Genomic DNA, 20,624 nt, shown 5'->3' with positions numbered 1-20,624 from the left:
ATAATTTAAACGGCAGAGAATTCCAGAGAAGACTAAGACTCAGCAGTCATAGAGGCAGAAGTAGAACCTAGAGAACGAAGCCATGGTAGCAGAGCATTTGAAAAAACAAGGGTGGGGTGAACAGTGTCAATGAGCACTGGATGGAGTAAGGAGACAGGTATTCAAAATAATCCACTGGTTTTGGCAAATTAGCTAGCTGGTCAAATTTTCACAGTACCAGGATATAAGGTAAGGATTATGGGGTTAAACTTGAAAGACTGGAAGGGGTATACACTGGGAGGTGAATGTGACAAAGTTCTTGAATCTCTCTTTTTATTCACATTTGGATAGCTCTCTTAATCTAATTACTGGAAAAGTTTGACAAATACTATATGTAGAAGAATACAAAATACAGAAGGTTACAAAATAACTGAAGGGGTGACCACTTGTAAAATGTTGAAGAGAATGAGTCTTTTGTGTGTGAGCTTTTACTGCTAACTAAACCACCCTGTGTTGACCTGGCAAACCTCTCCTCCTCTAAGATTCAAGCCAAACACCAGAGCCTTCACAGCCCTTCCCATTTAGTTTTCCCCTTGGGCCCCCATTGTCCTCCGCCCACATCTCAATTATAGTACTTACCACAATGCTCTAGTAATTTAGTTTGTGTGTGGGCCAATGGCTGTGTTCAACTGCATTATCTGTACCTTAGTATCTGGACTATATAAAGCATTTAATAATTACTAAGTCAATATACTTAACACTTTAAAGTATTTCTTACATGCCCACACATATGTATACACACATCTATGAAGTGGAAGGGAAAATGCTGCTGACATCTCCGAGCACAGTTACATGTTTCATTTAATAAGGGCTATACTTTGATGGAAAGTATTCTTGGGTTTGCCAAAATAACTATCATGATGCCAGATGGTAGAATCTTTTTGATGAAACTGTAAATAAAACTGGTGTCCACTCTAGTCACATATTAACCATATTATTAGGCAATTACTCAGTACAACATAGTAGGTGCATAAACCTTTTGGTCTTACTCCAATCATATCTCCTTACTTATGCCCATTTCTTCTGTATTAAAAAGAGGCCAACATATCAATATTATAGTAATTTAGAACCACATGCAGAGATGCATGTTTCTACAAAAGCAGCCCAGAAGGGAAACTAGGATATTCTTGTGGCAGCTCTCACAACTATGTGTGGAAGAACATGGAACTGAGGAACAATGGGTGGGTGTCATATTGAAAGAGACAAGGCCAGAGTGTATGTGCATGACAAGGGCAACAGATCTACAGGCCATGAAAATTAGCTCTTGTGACAGCACGGGTAGTTATATATATGTTAAAGATTTTATTTATTCATTTGAGAGAGAGCACACAAGCAGGAGGAGAGGCAGAGGGAGAGGGAGAAGCAGACTCCCCGCTGAGCTGGGAGCCTGACGTGGGGCTCGATCCCAGGAAGGGATCATGACCTGAGCCGAAGACAGATACTTAACCAACTGAGCCACTCAGGCGCCCCAGCACTGGTACTTATATTAAGCAACTGCCACAGACATACACTGTATAGGGAAAGCAAAGGAGTTATCTTCTCTCAAATATTTTACCAGCAGACAGATGTTGGATCATTAACTTATACAATTAACACACAAAAGCCAACAGAATCACTACTTTTAGAAGAGTAATCAGGAATATCACACCTAACTACCACTCCAGTCACATATTAACAGATTCAGCATAGCTCATCCACACAGGTAGATCTGTAGGCATTCTGCCAGGTGGCAGTCCCTATTAACTATGACCCTGCTCACTTCTCTAAGTATGAGGTAAATTCTAGCAATGAAGTAATAACAGGTATTCACAGACCTACAGATTTACTCAGAGATTTATAAATCTAAGTAGGAAAGGAGATAAAAACAAATAAGGAAAAGGCAGTAAGAGGTTCCTGATTCATGAAGACAGGTTTCTAATTGCTAAGCAATATAGTAAGGACAAAGGCATCAGCGACTTACATCTGATTCCCAGTAATAATGAAAGATTAGGCTCCTTGCCCTGAGCACGCTGATTGAGAATACTACACAATGCCTTCAAGTCAAACAAACAATAGGACATTTCCTTGAACAGCTGATCAATCACACTCAAATCGGATAGTGGCCATTTGGTAAGTACTGTCTGCTGCCTGGATTGGTCTGCTTCCTGGCCCTGATCCAATAAAGAGCACGTCTCTTCTGTTTGCCTTTGGTTCTGCAAAGGATAAAGAAAACATAAATCGGGTTGTTAGAACAGAGAAAGGTTACTCAAAGCCATGCAGCTGTCTGAACATTATCCCCCATTTATAAACAAAACGGTGAAGTCATATTACATACACATTAACCAAATTTAACTGCATACACACAGTAGGAAAAAAAAAGGAATTTAAAATAGTGGAAATGAAATGATTCAATGATTCCTCTGTGTCATCTCATGCCCTAGGGTAAATCTGAAAGGGGCAACAAATCCAGACTCACTTTCTAGGAGTATCTCATGCCACATAATGTCACATAATAAGCATCTTGGTTGTATATGTATTCTTCTATAGTGAAATTTATCCCAAGAACAAAAAGAACTATGAAGAAATTTTAAATCTCATCCTATAGTTTTACTCTTAGTAGCAATAATGATTTAGTTACTTTGAAACTATCTGTTGCATATTGAGAAAAAAGTGTATACATTATGTTAATGTTGATAGGAACCAAAATTTTCAGCATAAGAGAAAAAGAAATGAAGTATAAAATCAAAGAAAGGAAAAAAACCCTAACAATTTTGAATTGTGAAATTTGAATTGGAAGTATCAATATGAACTCATAATTTATTACACTCAGAAAAATCTACCTTCACTTCATCCCCCAAACTGTCACCATCTACTTCTCATTCTGAAAACTGCTAGAGGCAATTTAATTAGCTTTCCAGTTGGAACTGTATTTCAAAATAACCAAACAGCTGCATTGATGAGGAAAAGATTTTTTTAATAGATGAATGCCAGCTAATAAATGTAAAAATAATTAGAAACAAATATGATTCTTTTAATCATGTAATGATTTAGACAATGATCATCAGTGAAAACTAAAACCATCAAGGGAAAGGGTACTGATAAACTGCATATTCACAGTTACCTAAGTATCATTCCACAGATTACCTGCTATTTGCAGAGGCCATAATGAGATAGTGGAAAAATTAGTCTGTTACCATTCTAACCCAGTGAGATCAGTATTTCTGTCACTTACAGTGGGATAACCAAACATAAATAATTTGATGACATGAACAACACCTACAAAGTCTTCATGCCAAAAAATGTTTGATTTGACTTAATGATATCTTTAGCTCTTACTTTTAGGTTATAAGAGATAGAGGGGTAGATAACAAGATAAATGACACCATACGAAAGCAATCAGGCACATCTAGAAGGCCTGATTATCTATAAGTCTTTAAGACAACAGGCCCAGATTTGTCAACAAGTCACTAACATGGAAAAAGTGAGAAACTTTATACGACAAAATGAAACCCAACTTAATGGTCTTTGATTGAATGTTGGTTTCAACGGTCATAAAAAGCATCTGGGAAAGAAGTGGGGAAATTTTGGTACAGACTAGGTATCATCAAATATTGAGGAATATTATTCTTACTGGGTTTGACAACGGTGGTACAGTTATATGAGAAATGTCCCTAATTTTTGGAGATGCATTTGGGTATTTAGAGGCAAAATGTCATGATGAGAGTTAAAAAACTATCATAAGTAATTTTTTTTTTTTTTTGTAAAACATATCCTTAAATGCAAGTCAAGTGTGTCATCTTGTAATTAAATGAAGAAAGTGTGACCTGTTCCAATGATGGAAGTGTCAACATTGCAACTTCCTTAAGGATTTCCAAAGGTAATTTTATTTATATTCAATTTATGCTTTACTGAATTACTCTGGGACCTAATCTCTATATAATATTTGACTGTGTTGCAGTTAAGTCTGTGAAATTATATTCTGAGACATAAGGAAAATAAAAGTTTGCCTTTTAATTATAATTTTGTAAGAAACCTAATGGATTTAATTGGCATACCAAAATTAAGTCTTCAGCTAAAAAATGTTCTATGAATATGTACAAAATAAGTATCTGCTTTAACTTAAATAAGTACTGTATCGTTCTTTGAAAACAATTTGAATTTCTTCTACTCACATCAAGCAGTGTTTTTGTTAATCTCTGTAGGTTTCTTTCTTTCTTTTCCAGCTCTTCCATCATCTTTTGAGTAGTTGATTTTTCTTTAGAAAGTTTCCCTTGCATAGACTAGAACAGGGAGAATTGGGAAGCAAAGCATGTTGTTAATGCTAAAAGCTAAATGCAGAGAGGTTACCAGGAATATGGGCTCTGAATACTTTGGATCTGTCCTCCCTAGCCCTTGGAAGATGAAGCCTTCACTTTCAAATCAACCCATATTGCTCTAGAGTGGATGTCAGCAGAGGGAAAAACAAATATCCACCTTTACCAAGAAAGTTTTTAATCTGGGAAAAACATGTTAAGCTGCTCTTTAATGCTATGTTACAAACAGTTTTTATTTTATTAATTTTTTTGTTTATGCCTTCAGAGTGTATTAGCAAATCTATACTTCCCTTTTTTTCTTATGGTTAATAAGACAAAACACAGTAAGATTGTAAGACCATCCCCACATTTTCTATCATTTGAAACACACTTCTCTCAGTGTATGGTATTCCAAGCAGTAGTTATGATGCTGAATTTGGGCCAAAGGTTTATTATGAAACTTTAATAAATGAATCTCTCAACTCTATTATAAAATTACAAATTATCCAGAACAAGATACTATTGTAAGAAAATCCTGAGTGCACCAAAGCAGTATACAGGATATCTTGAGTACTTGGGTTATTTCAGCTCTTAAGTCTGGTTTTCAGCTACACACCAAAGAAAAACTTGTCATAAACTCTGTAGTTATCAGTGATTTCTAGGTGTTTCAATCAACATTTTTTCCTTTTGTGAAATCACAAGATCAATAAACATATAACAAGAGATTTCTTTTATTTCCCCCTCAGGACTGTATTTATTTATTTTAAATTTTATTTTATTATGTTATGTTATGTCACCATACAGTACATCATTAGTTTTTGATGTAGTGTTTATTTAGTCTTAATTCTGAAACTACTTCAGAATGCTGACTACCGAAATAGCACACACTCCACTAGGAAGGTTTCCCGCCCCCGTCACATTATCTCTCCCTGGAATAAGAGAAGATAGCTGTCACCATGGGTTGAGATAAGACTGTAAATACAAAGCAGTTTTCTCAGAAACAGATATTCAACCAAGTAGCTCTTGCATTTGTTTGCTAAACTCTATAAAAAACTTTACATTTAATAACTTGCAAGTTGGATACAAATGAATTAAGCTCTATAACAAGTATATATTTCCTTCCAGGGTAAACTTCATACTCCACAAAATTTAATCGCACAGCACGAAGTCACGTGGGCTTTCTGAGTATGTATATTTCTGGATTCTGAAATTCCTTTGTAACTGCATGTGATAAATCAAAAAACCCTATTTGACTAAAGGATATATAGGGATTTATTCATCTAGTTGAAGATCTGTGCATACTGGCACAACATGATTGACTGGAATCTAGAATTCATCCTAAATTTTCTTAACATTTGTGACTGTTTATTTTATCAGAACTGTGGAAAAAAGGCACCACAGATTAACTACACTAAATCTAACATTTTAACAATGAAAACTGACCCTGAGAGGTATTTTCACAAGGCTATAATAGAATTCTTTAGAAAATTCTAGTGTTTTATATTTTTACCAATTCAGAGTCATAATGAATGTGACTAATAATTAGCTAGCAAATGTTTGTATATAGGACTAAATTTAAATCAGTGAAGAAACAGGAAATTTTCTCCATCAGAATAAATCAGAAATGTCTGGCAGTAGTGCTGTTTGTCACAGGAAAAAATTTGGATTTAGATTTGGGAAATACATCAAGCTTAAGATGTTATGTTGGTTGGGTACAAGGGTACTTACGAATTAGTTCTTTACTAGGGGAAGCAGTTCACAGATAAGCTTATCCTAAAAGTTCCATATGCTGTACAATTTCTAGAATAGTACGAGGGTATGAGTGCCATAGTTGTCTGACACAACATTCCACCTAAAAGATTATTTCTTTATTCTAAATTGTATGAAAAAGCCTATGTTTAAAGTTTAAGAAAAAAAGAAAGGAAAATTTCTATGAAGCTTAGAATGGGATTACTAAAATTAAAAATTTTAATTTTCAGATGTCTATATTATCTCTTTAAATTTCCAGTTAATAATCATGTTTTTAAAAAATCCTAAGTTACTAACCCACAGATATTTATCACAATCATTCTTGAAGTTGAAAAATGGTTTTAAAAACATTTGTTGCTTTGATCTAAATATCTAGAAATTGCTGTCTTTTGTCCCATATACAAAATAGCTCAAATGAAGGAAAGATAGATGTGCCTTAGTCAACAATTTTATACTTCCCAAACCCAATTTAAGAGAAAATATTTTGATTGAAAACTTATATTATTTTACTATATAAACACACAGAACCCCCCATACATGCACATGCATGTGTGCATGCATACACACACGAGTTTCATAAAAAATTCATGCAATTATTCATTCAGCAAAAATTATAGCCAAGCACAGTCTGTGCACTGGACAATGCATCAGTGAAAAAAAGTCAAAACTGCTGGTCCTTTCGTAACTTTTACTAGGAGGTAAAGATCAAGGAAAATACAATAGATATGTAAGTTACATAGTATTATATATTAGAATGTGACTAGCTCTTTGGAGAACAAATAGAGCATGGCAAGGGAGAGGAGGATGGATCTCAAATGGGGTAAAGTACAGGCTCATGGAAAAAGGTGACATTTGAGCAATGTCTTGAAGGAGGTGAAAGATTACATCTTGTAAGATATCTACAGAGTGTTTCAGTCAGTGCAAAAGTTCTGAGGCAGATGGTGTCTTCTGTGTTTGAGAAAAGGCAAGAGAGCTGGGGTGGCAGAAAATAGAAAAAGATGAAGTCAGAGAAGGCGGGCGGTATAGAGAACAGATTGTGTAAGGCCTCATGAGCCAGTGTAAAAACTTTGATTTTTATTTTGGAAGAAATGAGGAACCACTGAAAGGTTCTGAGAAGACATAATGATCTGGTTTTTGTTTGATAGGTCCCTCAGGCTAATGAGAATAGACTGTAGGCAAGCAAGGATGGAAGCAGGCAGAAATCATCAATATAAAGAAAAAAGATGGGGTGGACCAGGGTAGAAACACAACAGAGGTTGGGAGAACGAGTCAGATGCTAGATATATTTTGAAGGTAGTAAGATTTGTTCACAAATGTGAGGCAGAAGAGAATCAAGGATAAGTCTAACGTTTCTGGACTGAGCAAATGGAAGGAGAGATGGCCACTAATAAAGAAGGAAGACATGGAGGGTAGAGTAGGTTTTACTATTTTCTGTTTGGGGAGAGTGAGAAATTCAATTTGGACATATTATGTCTGTCTGATATGTCAAGTGGTGCTGTGGAGTAGGCAGCTGGATATACAAGTCGTAAGGTCAGGAAAGAATTATGAGCTGGAAGAAGTTAGGGAGGAGCAAGCACACACATTATACGTAAAGCCGTGAGACTGGGTAAGATCCCTAAGACAAGTACTGGTAGAGAATTCTAGCAAAGAAACAAACCCCCTTTGTGGAAATATGATACAATTTTTCAAAAACATCTTACATGTCTTCAAAATAAACTTTAACTTAAATATCACAAATGAAATTAAACTTATCACTAAATTATAAGATAGAAGAATTTCTAAATAAGGTATTTTCTCCAATTTTTATATACTAGACTACTAACCTGCCTTTATCTTTATTATAAAAGGATTTGTGCTACAGGTGTTAAATTTATTGTGTCTAGTTAAATAAATCAAAAAAGAGAACAACAAAAAACTTTTTAAAAAAAGTTCTTCTGAAATTTTTTTGGCTAAAATTTTATTGTACATATTTCAATGATCTAGAAAGTAGGTAAAATCAATCACTTTTAAGTTTATTTAAATTTAAAGATGAACAGATGAAAAGTTCCATACTGTTATGATTCTATTAGTACAAATACACTATTCTTGAAATAATGTAACTATAACAAAGGTTAAGATAAAAGTGCTACTAGCATTAGAAATAGCAATAAAGAACACGCACACTTAACAGGTAAGGTAATAATGGCATCTAGAAAGCATTAACAAGGGGAACACATTCTTTTTTTTTCAGGGAGGGGGGATGGATTCTTTGAATGAAATTTAGGGATACTGTCTCTCAACACCTTTTAAAAAAAGTAGTTAAGAAAGTTCATCTCCTACATGAGGCCACTCCATCAAGACTGGGAGAGGGGGCTGTTTAATGCATAGAAACAAACACAGAAGAGTAAAAAAAAAAAAAAAATTTAAAAAACAGAGGAGTACGTTCTAAATGAAAGAAAAAGATAAAATCTCAAAAAAAGACCTTAATGAAACAGAGATAAGTGAGTTCAAAATAGCAGTAATAATGATGCTCACCAAGGTCAGCAAAACAATGCATGAACAAAGTCAGAGTTTCAACAAATAGAAACTATAAGAAAGTACCAAGCAGAAGTCACAGAGCTGAAGAGTATAATAACTGAACTGAAAAACATAATGGACGGGTCTATAGCAGACTGGATGAAGCAAAAGAATGGATCCCTGGGGCGCCTGGGTGGCTCAGTCATTAAGCGTCTGCCTTCCAGTCAGGTCATGATCCTGGGGTCCTGGGATCAAGCCCTGCATCGGGCTCCCTGCTCAGCGGGAAGCCTGCTTCTCCCTCCTCCACTCCCCCTGCTTGTGTTCCCTCTCTTGCTGTCTCTCTCTCTCTGTGTCAAATAAATAAATAATAATAATAATAAATCTTAAAAAAAAAAAAAAGAATGGATCCCTGAACTCAAAGACAAGGCTGATTCAATCAGAGCAGCAAAAAGTGGAAGAATGAAGATGGCTTAAGGGACTGAAAGGACAATACCAAGCAAATCAATATTCGCATTATAAGGGCCCCAAAAGGAGGAGAGTGAGAAAGGAGCAGAAAACTCATCTGAAGAAACAATGGCTGAAAATTTCCCTAACCTCGGGAAGGAAGCAGACATCAAGATCCAGGAAACCAAGAAAGTTCCAAATACAATGAACCCAATGGAATATTACTCAGCAATATAAAAGAAGGAAATCTTGCAACTTGCAACAATGTGGATGGTCCCTGGGGGCATTATGCTAAGTGAGACAGAGAAAGGCAAATGCCATGTGATCTCACCTGTGAAATCAAAACAGACAGACAAACAAAAACCCTCAGAGATAACAGAATGGATTAGTGGTTGCCAGAGGTGGGTGGGTGGGGGGAAAGGATGGATGAAGGGGGTCAAAAGGTATAAACTTTCAGTTATAAAATAAGCCCGGGGGATGTACTATCAGGCATGGTATCTACAGTTAATACTGTATTGTATATTTGAAAATTGCTGAAAAAGTAGATCTTAAAAGTTACACACACACACACACACACACAAACTGTAACTATATGGTGATGGGTATAAACTAGACTTATTGTGATCATTTTACAATATATAAAATATCAAATCATTAAGATTGTACACTGGAAACTAATATAATGTTACAGTCAATTGTATATCAATAAAAAATAAGTTCACAGGTAAAAAAAAGTGTATACAGTTAATAGTAACAGCATAAGATTTTTTTTTTTTTTTTTAAGATTTTATTTGGCAGAGAGAGACAGCGACAGAGGGAACACAAGCAGGGGGAGTGGGAGAGGGAGAAGCAGGCTTCCCGTGGAGCAGGGAGCCCGATGCAGGGCTCGATCTCAGGATCCTGGGACCATGACCTGAGCTGAAGGCAGACACTTAACGACTGAGCCACCCAGGTGCCCCCAGCATAAGATTTTGTAGTCAGACAAAACTAGGTTCTGGGTCCACAGCTTACATGCTGTGCAACCATGGGTATATTATTTAACCTTTCAGGGTTCCAAATTCATCCGAAAGAATTTCCAACCTTGTAAGGTATTGTGAAAATTATGCAGTGTGTATGCAGACATTTGTGGTGTCTGCCTATTCAAAAATCCCATAAGTCATAAGCATCATATTTGTAAGGATTTTGCATCTCTTGGGGCATAGCTCACTGGATTGGGCTGAGTGAACATTTGACCAAACTTGAGGAACTGGTACCCAGAGTCTATGAGTCTCTCTCTGTGTGACTGGAAATGAACTATAGAACTTAGGGGCTGCAGGGCAGCTATATTTTCTCATGTAAGCTAAAGAATAAAGGAAGCGAGTCTGCAGAGAAAAGAATGAAACATACTGCAATAGAGCCACCCTATGACCCAGCAATTGCACTCCCCAAAGGCACAGATGTAGTGAAAAGAAGGGCCATATGCACCCCAATGTTCACAGCAGCAATGTCTGCAATAGCCAAACTGTGGAAGAAGCCGAGATGCCCTTCAACGGATGAATGGATAAAGAAGATGTGGTCCATATATACAATGGAATATTACTCAGCCATCAGAAAGGATGAATACCCAACTTTTACATTGACATGGATGGGACTGGAGGAGATGATGCTAAGTGAAATAAGTCAAGCAGAGAAAGTCAATTACCATATGGTTTCACTTATTTGTGGAACATAAGGGATAGCATTAGGAGAAGGAAGGGAAAAATGAAGGGGAGGATGTCAGAGGGAGAGATGAACCATGAGAGACTATGGACTCTGAGAAACAAACATGGTTTTAGAGGGAGGGGGGAGGGGGGATTGGTTAGCCCCCTGATGGGTATTACTGCATGGAGCACTGGGTGTTATACGAAAACAATGGATCGTGGATCACATCAAAAACTAATGATGCATTGTATAGTAACTAACATAATAAAATAAAATTAAACTAAAAAAATAAAATAAAATAAAGGACCTGAATTCATCTGCAACAGACTGTGAAGTTCAAGCCTTAGGGCACTAGCAAAAGCTGAAGAGGTCTATCAAAATACCATCAACATTTTTCACAGAGCTGGAACAAATAATACTAAAATTTGTATGGAACAAGAAAAGACCCCAAATAGCCAGAGGAATGTTGAAAAAGAAAACCAAAGCTGGTAGCATCACAATTCTGGACTTGAAGCTCTATTACAAAGCTGTAATCACAAAGACAGTATGGTATTGGGACAAAAACAGACATACAGATCAATGGAACAGAATAGAGTACCCAGAAAGACCCTCAACTCTAAGGTCAACTAATCTTCAACAAAGCAGGAAAGAATATTTAATGGAAAAAAAAGATAGCCTCTTCAACAAATGTTGGGAAAATCTGTACTTCTGAAACAAATAACGCAACATATTTTAAGAAAAAAGAAAAAGAAGAAGATAATAGAAGAGGAAGAAAAGGGGAGTATGTCAGAGGGGGAGACGAACCATGAGAGATGATGGACTCTGAAAAACAAACTGAGGGTTCTAGAGGGGAGGGGGGTAGGGGGATGGGTTAGCCTGGTGATGGGTATTGAGGAGGGCACGTTCTGCATGGAGCACTGGGTGTTATGAACAAACAATGAATCATGGAACACTGCACCAAAAACTAATGATGTAATATATGGTGATTAACATAACAATAAAAAATTAAAAAAAAAAAAATTGGACAGCCGCCTGCAGAAGAATGAGCCTGGACCACTTTCTTACATCATATACAAAAATAAACTGAAAATGGATGAATGACCTAAATGTGAGACAGGAATCCATCAAAATTCTAGAGAACACAGGCAGCAACCTTTTTGACTTCAGCTGAAACAACTTGCTAGACATGTCTCCAAAGGCAAAGAAAAAATGAACTATTGGGACTTCATCAAGATAAAAAGCTTTCACACAGCAAAGGAAACAGTCAACAAAACTAAAAGGAAACCCACGGAATGGAAGAAGATATTTGCGAATGTCTTGTCAGATAAAGGGCTACTATCCAAAACCTATAAAGAACTTATCAAATTCAACACCCAAAAACCAAAAAATTCAGTCAAGAAATGGGCAGAAGACATGAACAGACATTTCTCCAAAGAATACACACAAATGGTCAACAGACACATGAAAAAAATGCTCAACATCACTTGGCATCAGGGAAATACAAATCAAAACCACAATGAGATACCATCTCACACTGGTCAGAATGGCTAAAATTAACAACTCAGGAAACAATGGATCATGGTGAGGATGTGGAGAAAGGGGAACCCTCTTAACACTGTTGGTAGGAATGCAAACCAGTGCAGCCACTCTGAAAACAGTACAGAGATTCCTCAAAAAGTTAAAAATAGAGCTACCTTATGACCCAGCAATTGCACTCCTAGGCATTTACCCAAAGGATACAAACATAGTGATTTGAAGGGGCACCTGCACCCCAATGTTTACAGCAGCAGTGTCCACAATAGCCAAACTATGGAAAGAGCCCAGATTTCCATCGACAGATGGATAAAGAAGATACACACATACATACAATAATGGAATACTACTAAGCCATCAAAAAGAATGAAATCTTGCCATTTTGCAATGACGTGAATGGAACTAGAGAGTATTATGCTAAGCAAGATAAGTCAGAGAAAGACAAATACCAATGCCTTTATTCATCGGTGGAATTTCAGAAAAAAAAACTGATGAACACAGGGGAAGGCAAGGAAAAATAAAGATGAAAACAGAGAGGGAAGCAAACCATAGGAGACTCTTAACTCTAGAAACAAACAGGGTTGCTGGAGGGGAGGTGGGTGGGAGGATGGGGTAAGGGCATTAAGGTGATGGGCATTAAGGAGGGCACTTAAAGTAATGAGCACTGGGTGTTGTACGCAACTGATGAATCACTAAATTGTACCTCTGAAACTAATAATACAGTATATGTTAATTAAATTTAAATAAAAATTAATTTATACTTTATAAAAAAACAAAAACAAAAACAGTAGAGGTTGTGGCAAAAAGCAGTTGGGAAGAAAGTGTTAAGATTCACTGAAGGTACAGGCTAACCTACTGGCTGGCTAGATTCCTAGAGAGAAAAAGTGAAAGGGACACCTGGGAAAAGCACTCTCGGGAACAGAAAAAAATCTCAAACATTAACCTAAGGAGTTTTTCCTTCAGAGGAACCAGAACACATCAGTCTGTGAAGCAATTTATACCACAGGGCATCACTGAAAGCAACAGAATAATCAGTTGGCAATTGATGGAGCTTAACTGATGGTGTGGTCAGAGAAAGAGTCACAGAAGATCACATATTATACGAGATGTCTAGAATAGGCATATCTGTAGAGACAGGAAGTAGATTAGTGATTGCTTATGGATGGAGAGAGAATAGGGTTCAAGGGAATTCTAAAGCTAAAGGGTAAGGGGTTTATGAGGTGATAAAAAGGTTCCAGAATTGACTGTGGTCTTAGTTCCATATATCTGAGTATACTAAAAATTACTGAATTGTATACTTTAAATGTGTGAATTGCAGGGTATGTGAGTTGTATCTCAACAGAGCTGTTATTTAAAAATCAGCACAATGTAAAACAGTTTAAATGTGTCAGGAACACACCCAGGTTTCTCAGAACTACTTCCTCCCCCTTTTTTTCTCTTAAATCTCAGTCTTCCCAGTCAATTCCCACTTTTGGTGAATGAGCCCCCTGAGGACCCTGATGGCACTTCCCAATGGCTCCAGAATGAGGATACTGCCAGACTAAGGAAGAACTGCCTGGAGAACTTGTTAATAATGTATATTTCAAGTGTCATGCCAGAGATACTGAGTCATCAGGTTCACAACTGGGCCCAGAAACTTGTATTTTAAAAAGCATCCCAAATACTTTAAATGTTCATACAGGTTTGGTGACAATTCATGGCAGATAACATACTCCAGAACATTCTTTCTTAATTCAACTGGGCTGACTCCCTTTCCTGCCTCTGAATTCCCCACCTCAGACACAAAGAACTAACTTTTCAGAAGTTAAATCCACCTTTTATATATATTTTCTAACATTTTAATTAAGCAACAACTATACTGTGAATATAACAGGCCTACATGTACATTAAAGACTTCTCCTTATAAATACAAACACTGGAGAGAAAGCTCATTTTTAAAAAAGTTACTTTTCCTTTGATAGAAGACCTTTTTTTGGCTGCTAGGTTCTTTCAAAAATTAATTTCTGATAAGAATATTTTTAGGTTTTCATGCATTATAAAACAATTTCACAAAGGTAAAACTTTTAAAAATTAAAAAAAACTAAGAACGAACATGTCAGGACACATCACAAAACTAAGATAACAAAAATAGGAAATAAACATCACACAATAATAATGTGAAAACATTAAATCAACTTATTTAGGTTAAAGCAAAGTTAAATTTTACTTACAAGACATTTTAATGGCTTATGATTCATTTTCTCACAATTTCTACTGAGAAAACCTGCTGGATGAAGGCTTTAAGAGAGACTTGCTAAAAATTGGAATAAAATCTTTGGAGGCTATGAAAACATATCTTCAAGTGTTATAAATAGAACAGACTGTTACAGTTTTGAGATTGGAGGTTTCTAATCACGCTTTGAAAGTGAACAGTCTTAATGACCTTTAAAGCATCATTGTGTATTTTATGACATTATGATCATTCATTGATAGCTGTCAACTTAGGCCATTTAAATGCAAAAGTTCTTTCAAGAAGGAAACAATTTTAGTATGTTAGGGAAAACAGAATGCACCTCATAAACTTTTTTACTCTGTATCTCCTCTGCCAAAAGCTTATAATGGCTACATACAAAGATAACAGCTCACTGGAAACAGGATTATGTAACTAAAATATGCTTTTAAGGAACAAATAGGAAGGAAGGCAATGTCCAATGAAGAACTCATTGACATTCTGACAGAAGCCACATTTATGGAAATGATGGGGAAAGTTCTATCGCAAAATGTCTTTTTATATTGTATACTGACAGAAGAAAAACCTGTAGGAGAAGTCAGTTTAGCTATACTGGTTTCGTAAATGTAAACACAGGCATTATTTCTAAAGGATTAATGAACAAACAAGGTATTCATGCCAGTTAGCAATGTCCTCTTCTCAGGTGAACAAAACAGTAGATAAATCTGTATTTTTATAGCACTGAACTCAATTTCAAAATCAGTGTATACTTTTACATGAAGTACTACTTTTCTATATTCAACAACAAAGACAACATAACTAGAAGACTCCCCAACTTCCAGAGTTGTAAACCAATAAATCTGCCCTTGACCTAAATCAGGTATATATTTATTTGACTTCTGGTACAAGGGTGGTAAGCCACAGTTGTATTTTAAATATAGCACTTTCCTTCTGAATAATTCCTTATTTTTATCTCCTATAAACTGGACATAAAATGAACACGACAAGGGATTTTATTTTTTTTTCTTAAGTCACAAAACGTAAACTGTAAGAATAACTTGCTTATACCCAAGGCAATGCAATACTCCAAAAGTCAACCAAATGAACTTTGAACAAATTTGGTCTTCTCAATAGTTTGCAGGGACATAAGCAGTGAAAATTCTAATAATACGGGGCATCTGGGTGGCTCAGTCATTAAGCGTCTGCCTTCGGCTCAGGTCATGATCCCAGGGTCCTGGGATCGAGTCCCACATCGGGCTCCCTGCTCAGCGGGAAGCTGGCTTCTCCTTCTCCCACGCCCCCTGCTTGTGTTCCCTCTCTCACTGTCTCTGTCAAATAAATAAAATCTTAAAAAAAATATTCTAATAATACTACAATTGTTTTGTCTATTAAACCTTCTAAAATGGAACAACTTCCTGGCAGTGTGGAGGAACAAAGAATATGCAAACTGTAATAGCAGTGAAATTTTACAGTAAGTTTAATACTGTACTGACAGCTAAAATGCGTACCTCATGTTAAAAAATGTTGGAAAGCTCTCTGCTATCACTCATTATAAGGTATCTTGTGTTGTTTTGGCTATGCAAAGGAATTTGAAGAAATTAAAAACAGAGCTATAGCATATAGGAAGGACATCATAATCTACAGAGGAGTAAGACTGGCCATTCCTTATTTAAGCAGATGGGGGGAAAAACTAGGCAGCTTTAAATAATTAGTAATTGAAGGGAACTGCTCTATTATATGTATGGACTTGATAATAAGCCCATTAACTGTGGTACAAAACAACAAGAACACTTTTTCAAACCAAAGTGTTCCCTTTAGGATTCTCTCTGTGGTTTCCAATGCTAGATAAAAAAATTGATAACCATGTTTTTAGAATAGGCAATATTTTCAGATGTTTACAGAGTACACATCTTTTATATTCATCACAACCAACCACGTAAAAAAACCTGGCTTTTTTAACTGTGAAGGGCCAAGAAATAAAAAGTTTTAACAAGGAACATTAAGCAAAAAATTTTCTTACCATTTTAGGCATTTTTGTCTCCATCTATAATTTTCTATTCAAATAATATCTTGATAAATATAGCTAATATGGCCAGTTATTAACATTTGCTACCTGCTCTGTTAGCAAACCATATACTAGATGTATAGCCTACATAGACGGCCAGAATGACTTAGATACCCATTGCTTCAAGACATGACAACAGAATTAATGAGTTTAATTTGAAATTTTTTAATTTGAAATGTTTATGCAAACATTTAAAATCAAAGAATAGAATGGCATATAAATTACATATTCTACATATTTATATATGGTCATGACATATTCAAGTGTGACTAAAAGACATGGTTGGTGTGCAAGAGTAAATTTTATTAAGATGCCACCATAAATACGAAAAAGGCACATTTCAATTGATACAAATATATCCTGATAATCTATAATGTGAGAGATAGTATGTGATAAATTAATAAAATCTTGCAAGTCTTATCCACCAAAATTTCAGTGCCAAAGGACAATGCTGACTGTCCTTAATTTGGATTGAGATAACTTTTATTTGAATGACTTCTCGAAAAATGTTACCAAGTGAAATATAAATTCCTTTTTTTATGGTCTATAATGAGTCAGATAATAATTGCTGAGGGAACTTAACCATTTTGTGATTCAAATGGCTTGTAGAACAACTGAAGTTATGTCTATAGGAATACAGATTAAAGAGTATAACCTCCATGAACCAATACAGCAGGCCCACACACTTGTTGAACTGGCCTAGTATTTGATTAAAATGATAAATCACTGAATATGGCCAAAAGACAATCAAAGCAGACTGTCTATAATTCTGACACTTAAACCACTTATCTTATTTTTTACTTCCTAAAAATGGAAGGTATTTTAGGAGGTATAAAAATAAGAAAATTATTCAGCAAAATATGTCCAGTGGCTTTCCATTATACACAGAATAAAATACAAAGACATCTACCCCTATGTGATCTAGCCCCAGGCTACTTTCCACCTCACCTTGCACCACTCTACCTCACCATCGTGTACTTCAGACTAGCAGCCTTCTTGCTGGTCTTGGAGTACACCAGGCACCCCAGGGCAATGGTGACTCTCTTTGCCTGGAATGCCCTTCCCTTGGTTATCTTCATCCAGATCTCTGTTCAGATATTACTTCCCCAGTAAAAACTTCATGACCACTGTATTTAATGAAGCACTGTCTGTCATTGCTCTCTACCCTACTTTTTTAATACTACATATCATTCCTTGACATTGTATCTTCATTTTGTCCATCTCACCCCACTAGAATGGCTAAAGACTTGCTGTGTTCACTGATGAATCTCCAGTGCCAAAAACAGTGCCTGGCACACATGTAGGTGCTCAGTAAGTATCTGGCAAATTAATAAAAAAAATGAAAACACATTTAATCCACAAATTCTAGTTGCACATTATGAATTAGGCACTCTAAGCTCTAGATACCCATATGATCTACCATAATCTCTCCTCTTAAGAAACTAAGCAGGAGGTAAAAACACAAATATGAAAACAACATGTTATACTTGGATAACATACAAAGAATTAATACATAGAATTATTAGGAACAAGAGAAGTGTTGGCCAATCACAATGGACTAAAAACAGTCCATTGTCTTTAATAAGTAGATCACTGATCACCTTAACCAAATGTGCCCTCAGCAGGAGACTACACCCAGTTAAAAACAGGTGAGGTAAGGAAAAGGGAAAATTTCAAGATTTTTTGAATGACTGATTTAACAAGTAGCATTTTCATTCTAAAAATGTAAAAGATTAATATTAAAGAATTTGTAACTTCAAGTGCTATTAATCTTTTCATATAAATATATATATATGCATTAGGATTTTTTAGGTTATACAGCCATTAAGAGTAAATTAGCATACAGTTAAATTAAAATACACACAAAACATTCCTTACCTGAATTTCTAAAATCATTCTTTCAATCTCATCTTGTTGGCTATCTATTATCTAAAACACAGGAAATATATCAGTGTGAATCAAAATTTTTTCCATTGCTTTTTAAAAGTACCAATATTTCAAGAAAACAAAAGCACAGGAAATAATGAATTTCTCTTTTAAAAATCAGGGTTTGATTTTTTTTTTTTTTTTACAAAAGTATTCATACCAAGTATCCTTTAAATAGACATATGATTTAGATCACACATACATAAAACTGCAAAAGTCTTCCTCTGGTTCTTGATAAAACTCTGCAATTTATAAAAATAACTTTGAAACAGACATTCAATAATTTAGGAAGGAAAAGATATCCTTTTGTTTTGCTAAGAATATAATTTCCTTAGTTTGGCTTTTACGAAAATTTAAATTATTTAAATTTACTTAAATTGTCACTTTCTTTCCAAATAAAAAGTTCAAACTAAGCTATTACCAAAAATATAAAATAAAATAGCTATAACTTATATATCTATATGCAATCATCCAACATAATACAGATTTCACATTTATTACCAAAGACATGAACTGACCTTACTAGCATTCTCATTTTGTTCTCTCAGGTTATCATTTTCATTCTGAAGCTGTTTTGCATCCAACATGGGAAGGCGAATTCCATCTTCAAGGCATCTTTCTACTTTTTGCTGCAAGCTGTATGTTTTAGAAAGACAATTAAAGACAATCCACTCTGTGTGCTGATTTTGGTAGATGACTTCAACATAAATGAAGTCCCTTCTTAGGGTCAACAGTATTTTTTAATCAGACAATAATCGAGACCTACTGCCTACATGAATACACTCAAGTACCTACACGTCACGCAAGTAAGAAACATAACGGAAGCTGACCACCTTTTCAGAAATGGCAGATCTGAGATGAGAATCAAGAGTTGCTTAGTATGTGACCTCCTTAGGCCCTAACAAAGCTCCTCATGACCCTAGTGTGAGCTCTGCAACCTAAATCCTGTTCTCTCCTCCTCCCCCAGAAGCAAGGGTTCCTTGGTTACGATGAACGCGTTAGGGAACCCAAGAATAAGGACATGTGTCTTTTACCTTCATTCTGAGCTTAGCAAAAGTTTGTCCATGTGGACAGTTGTGGCCAAAACCAGTAGAATTACATTTCTCCTTCATTGGTAAGAGCAGCGATCTATTTACTACTTTACCTAATAGTTTCTCATGCTATTCATGGCACAGAGTTGCAATGCAGAAGAGGAAACAACAAAAGGAAGCCCTTCTGGTACGTTATATATAAAATATAAAAGATCAAAAGGTGTTAGTCTTGAGAAAGAAAGAACAGTCACGTTTTGGTTAAAAGGAACTACGCCATTAACAATAATGACCAAAATCAAAACAGACAGACACCTAGGAATAGTTCTACTCTAGATTATAATATTCAAGAGCTGCAGACTTCCTATAGTTGGGGTTTTCTTTCTTTTTTTTTTTTTAAAGCTTTTATTTATTTATTTGACAGAGAGAGACACAGTGAGAGCGGGAACACAAGCAGGGGGAGTGGGAGAGGGAGAAGCAGGCTTCCCGCTGAGCAAGGAGCCCGATGCGGGGCTCAATCCCAGGACCCTGACATCATGACCTGAGCCGAAGGCAGACGCTTAACGACTGAGCCACCCAGGCACCCTGGGGTTTTGTTATTTTCATTATCTTTCTTCTTTCAAATACTATGGCTTTCTTGTGCTTTCTCTTTCAAAAAAAAAAAAAGTTAAAGAAATGCCATATCTAGATTCTGGATAAAGAATTGAGTCTTTAAAAAAAAAAGAATTGACAGTCTTAACATGGTACAATAAGGGCTTCCAATATGTTAATAAATAATGGCACCAGAGAAGTTTTTTATGTATTATGAATGCAGTGTACTGCTTTGTAATGTTTTTACTTATCATAAAAGTATTTTCTTTTTCAGTCTAAAAGTGAAAAATACATCATTTCTATTTCAGAATAAGTTTTTTCCCCTCAATTCAGGGGCAAAACACTACTTGTATGTATTTATAACATTCCAAGAGAAATAAATTATATTAAAACTACTGAGGTCTTTAAAAAAATGAACCAGCTATGAGAAGGGAACAGTGTACTCTGTAATGAAAAAATACCAAACAAGTCAGTAATCTCTTGAATAGCGAAGGTACCGACTATTGCATTATTAGGGACCCCATCCACATATTTTGCTTCCATTTTTATTTCTAATGGAAAACTTTAATCTGATTTTTAAATACCAAAAGTTC

At 35.7% G+C, this 20,624-nt stretch overlaps 1 protein-coding gene and 1 long non-coding RNA gene across 6 annotated transcripts in view; one reads left to right on the top strand and one right to left on the bottom strand.

Annotated features, from left to right (window-relative positions):
* CEP85L (centrosomal protein 85 like) overlaps positions 1-20,624 on the bottom strand; it is a 226,345-nt gene that overhangs the window by 7,677 nt on the left and 198,044 nt on the right. For all 5 annotated transcript variants that reach the window (XM_027603613.2, XM_027603608.2, XM_027603609.2 and 2 more), the window contains 4 exons: positions 18,931-19,048; positions 18,365-18,415; positions 4,191-4,298; positions 2,000-2,231 (listed from right to left, as the gene is read on the bottom strand). In XM_027603613.2, coding sequence (XP_027459414.1) covers positions 2,000-2,231; positions 4,191-4,298; positions 18,365-18,415; positions 18,931-19,048 — 509 coding nt within the window. The remainder of the gene's footprint in view (positions 1-1,999; positions 2,232-4,190; positions 4,299-18,364; positions 18,416-18,930; positions 19,049-20,624) is intronic.
* LOC113927634 lies at positions 100-19,179 on the top strand. Its single transcript, XR_003521690.1, has 5 exons — positions 100-228; positions 3,803-3,895; positions 5,436-5,495; positions 17,721-17,797; positions 18,961-19,179. It is a non-coding gene; the product is annotated as an uncharacterized LOC113927634 (long non-coding RNA).

This window comes from Zalophus californianus, chromosome 7 (assembly GCF_009762305.2).
Source record: "Zalophus californianus isolate mZalCal1 chromosome 7, mZalCal1.pri.v2, whole genome shotgun sequence".
In the NCBI taxonomy this organism is placed as follows: domain Eukaryota; kingdom Metazoa; phylum Chordata; class Mammalia; order Carnivora; family Otariidae; genus Zalophus; species Zalophus californianus.
Note: the sequence above shows the minus strand (reverse complement) of the source record. Positions and strands in the feature narration are given on the sequence as shown.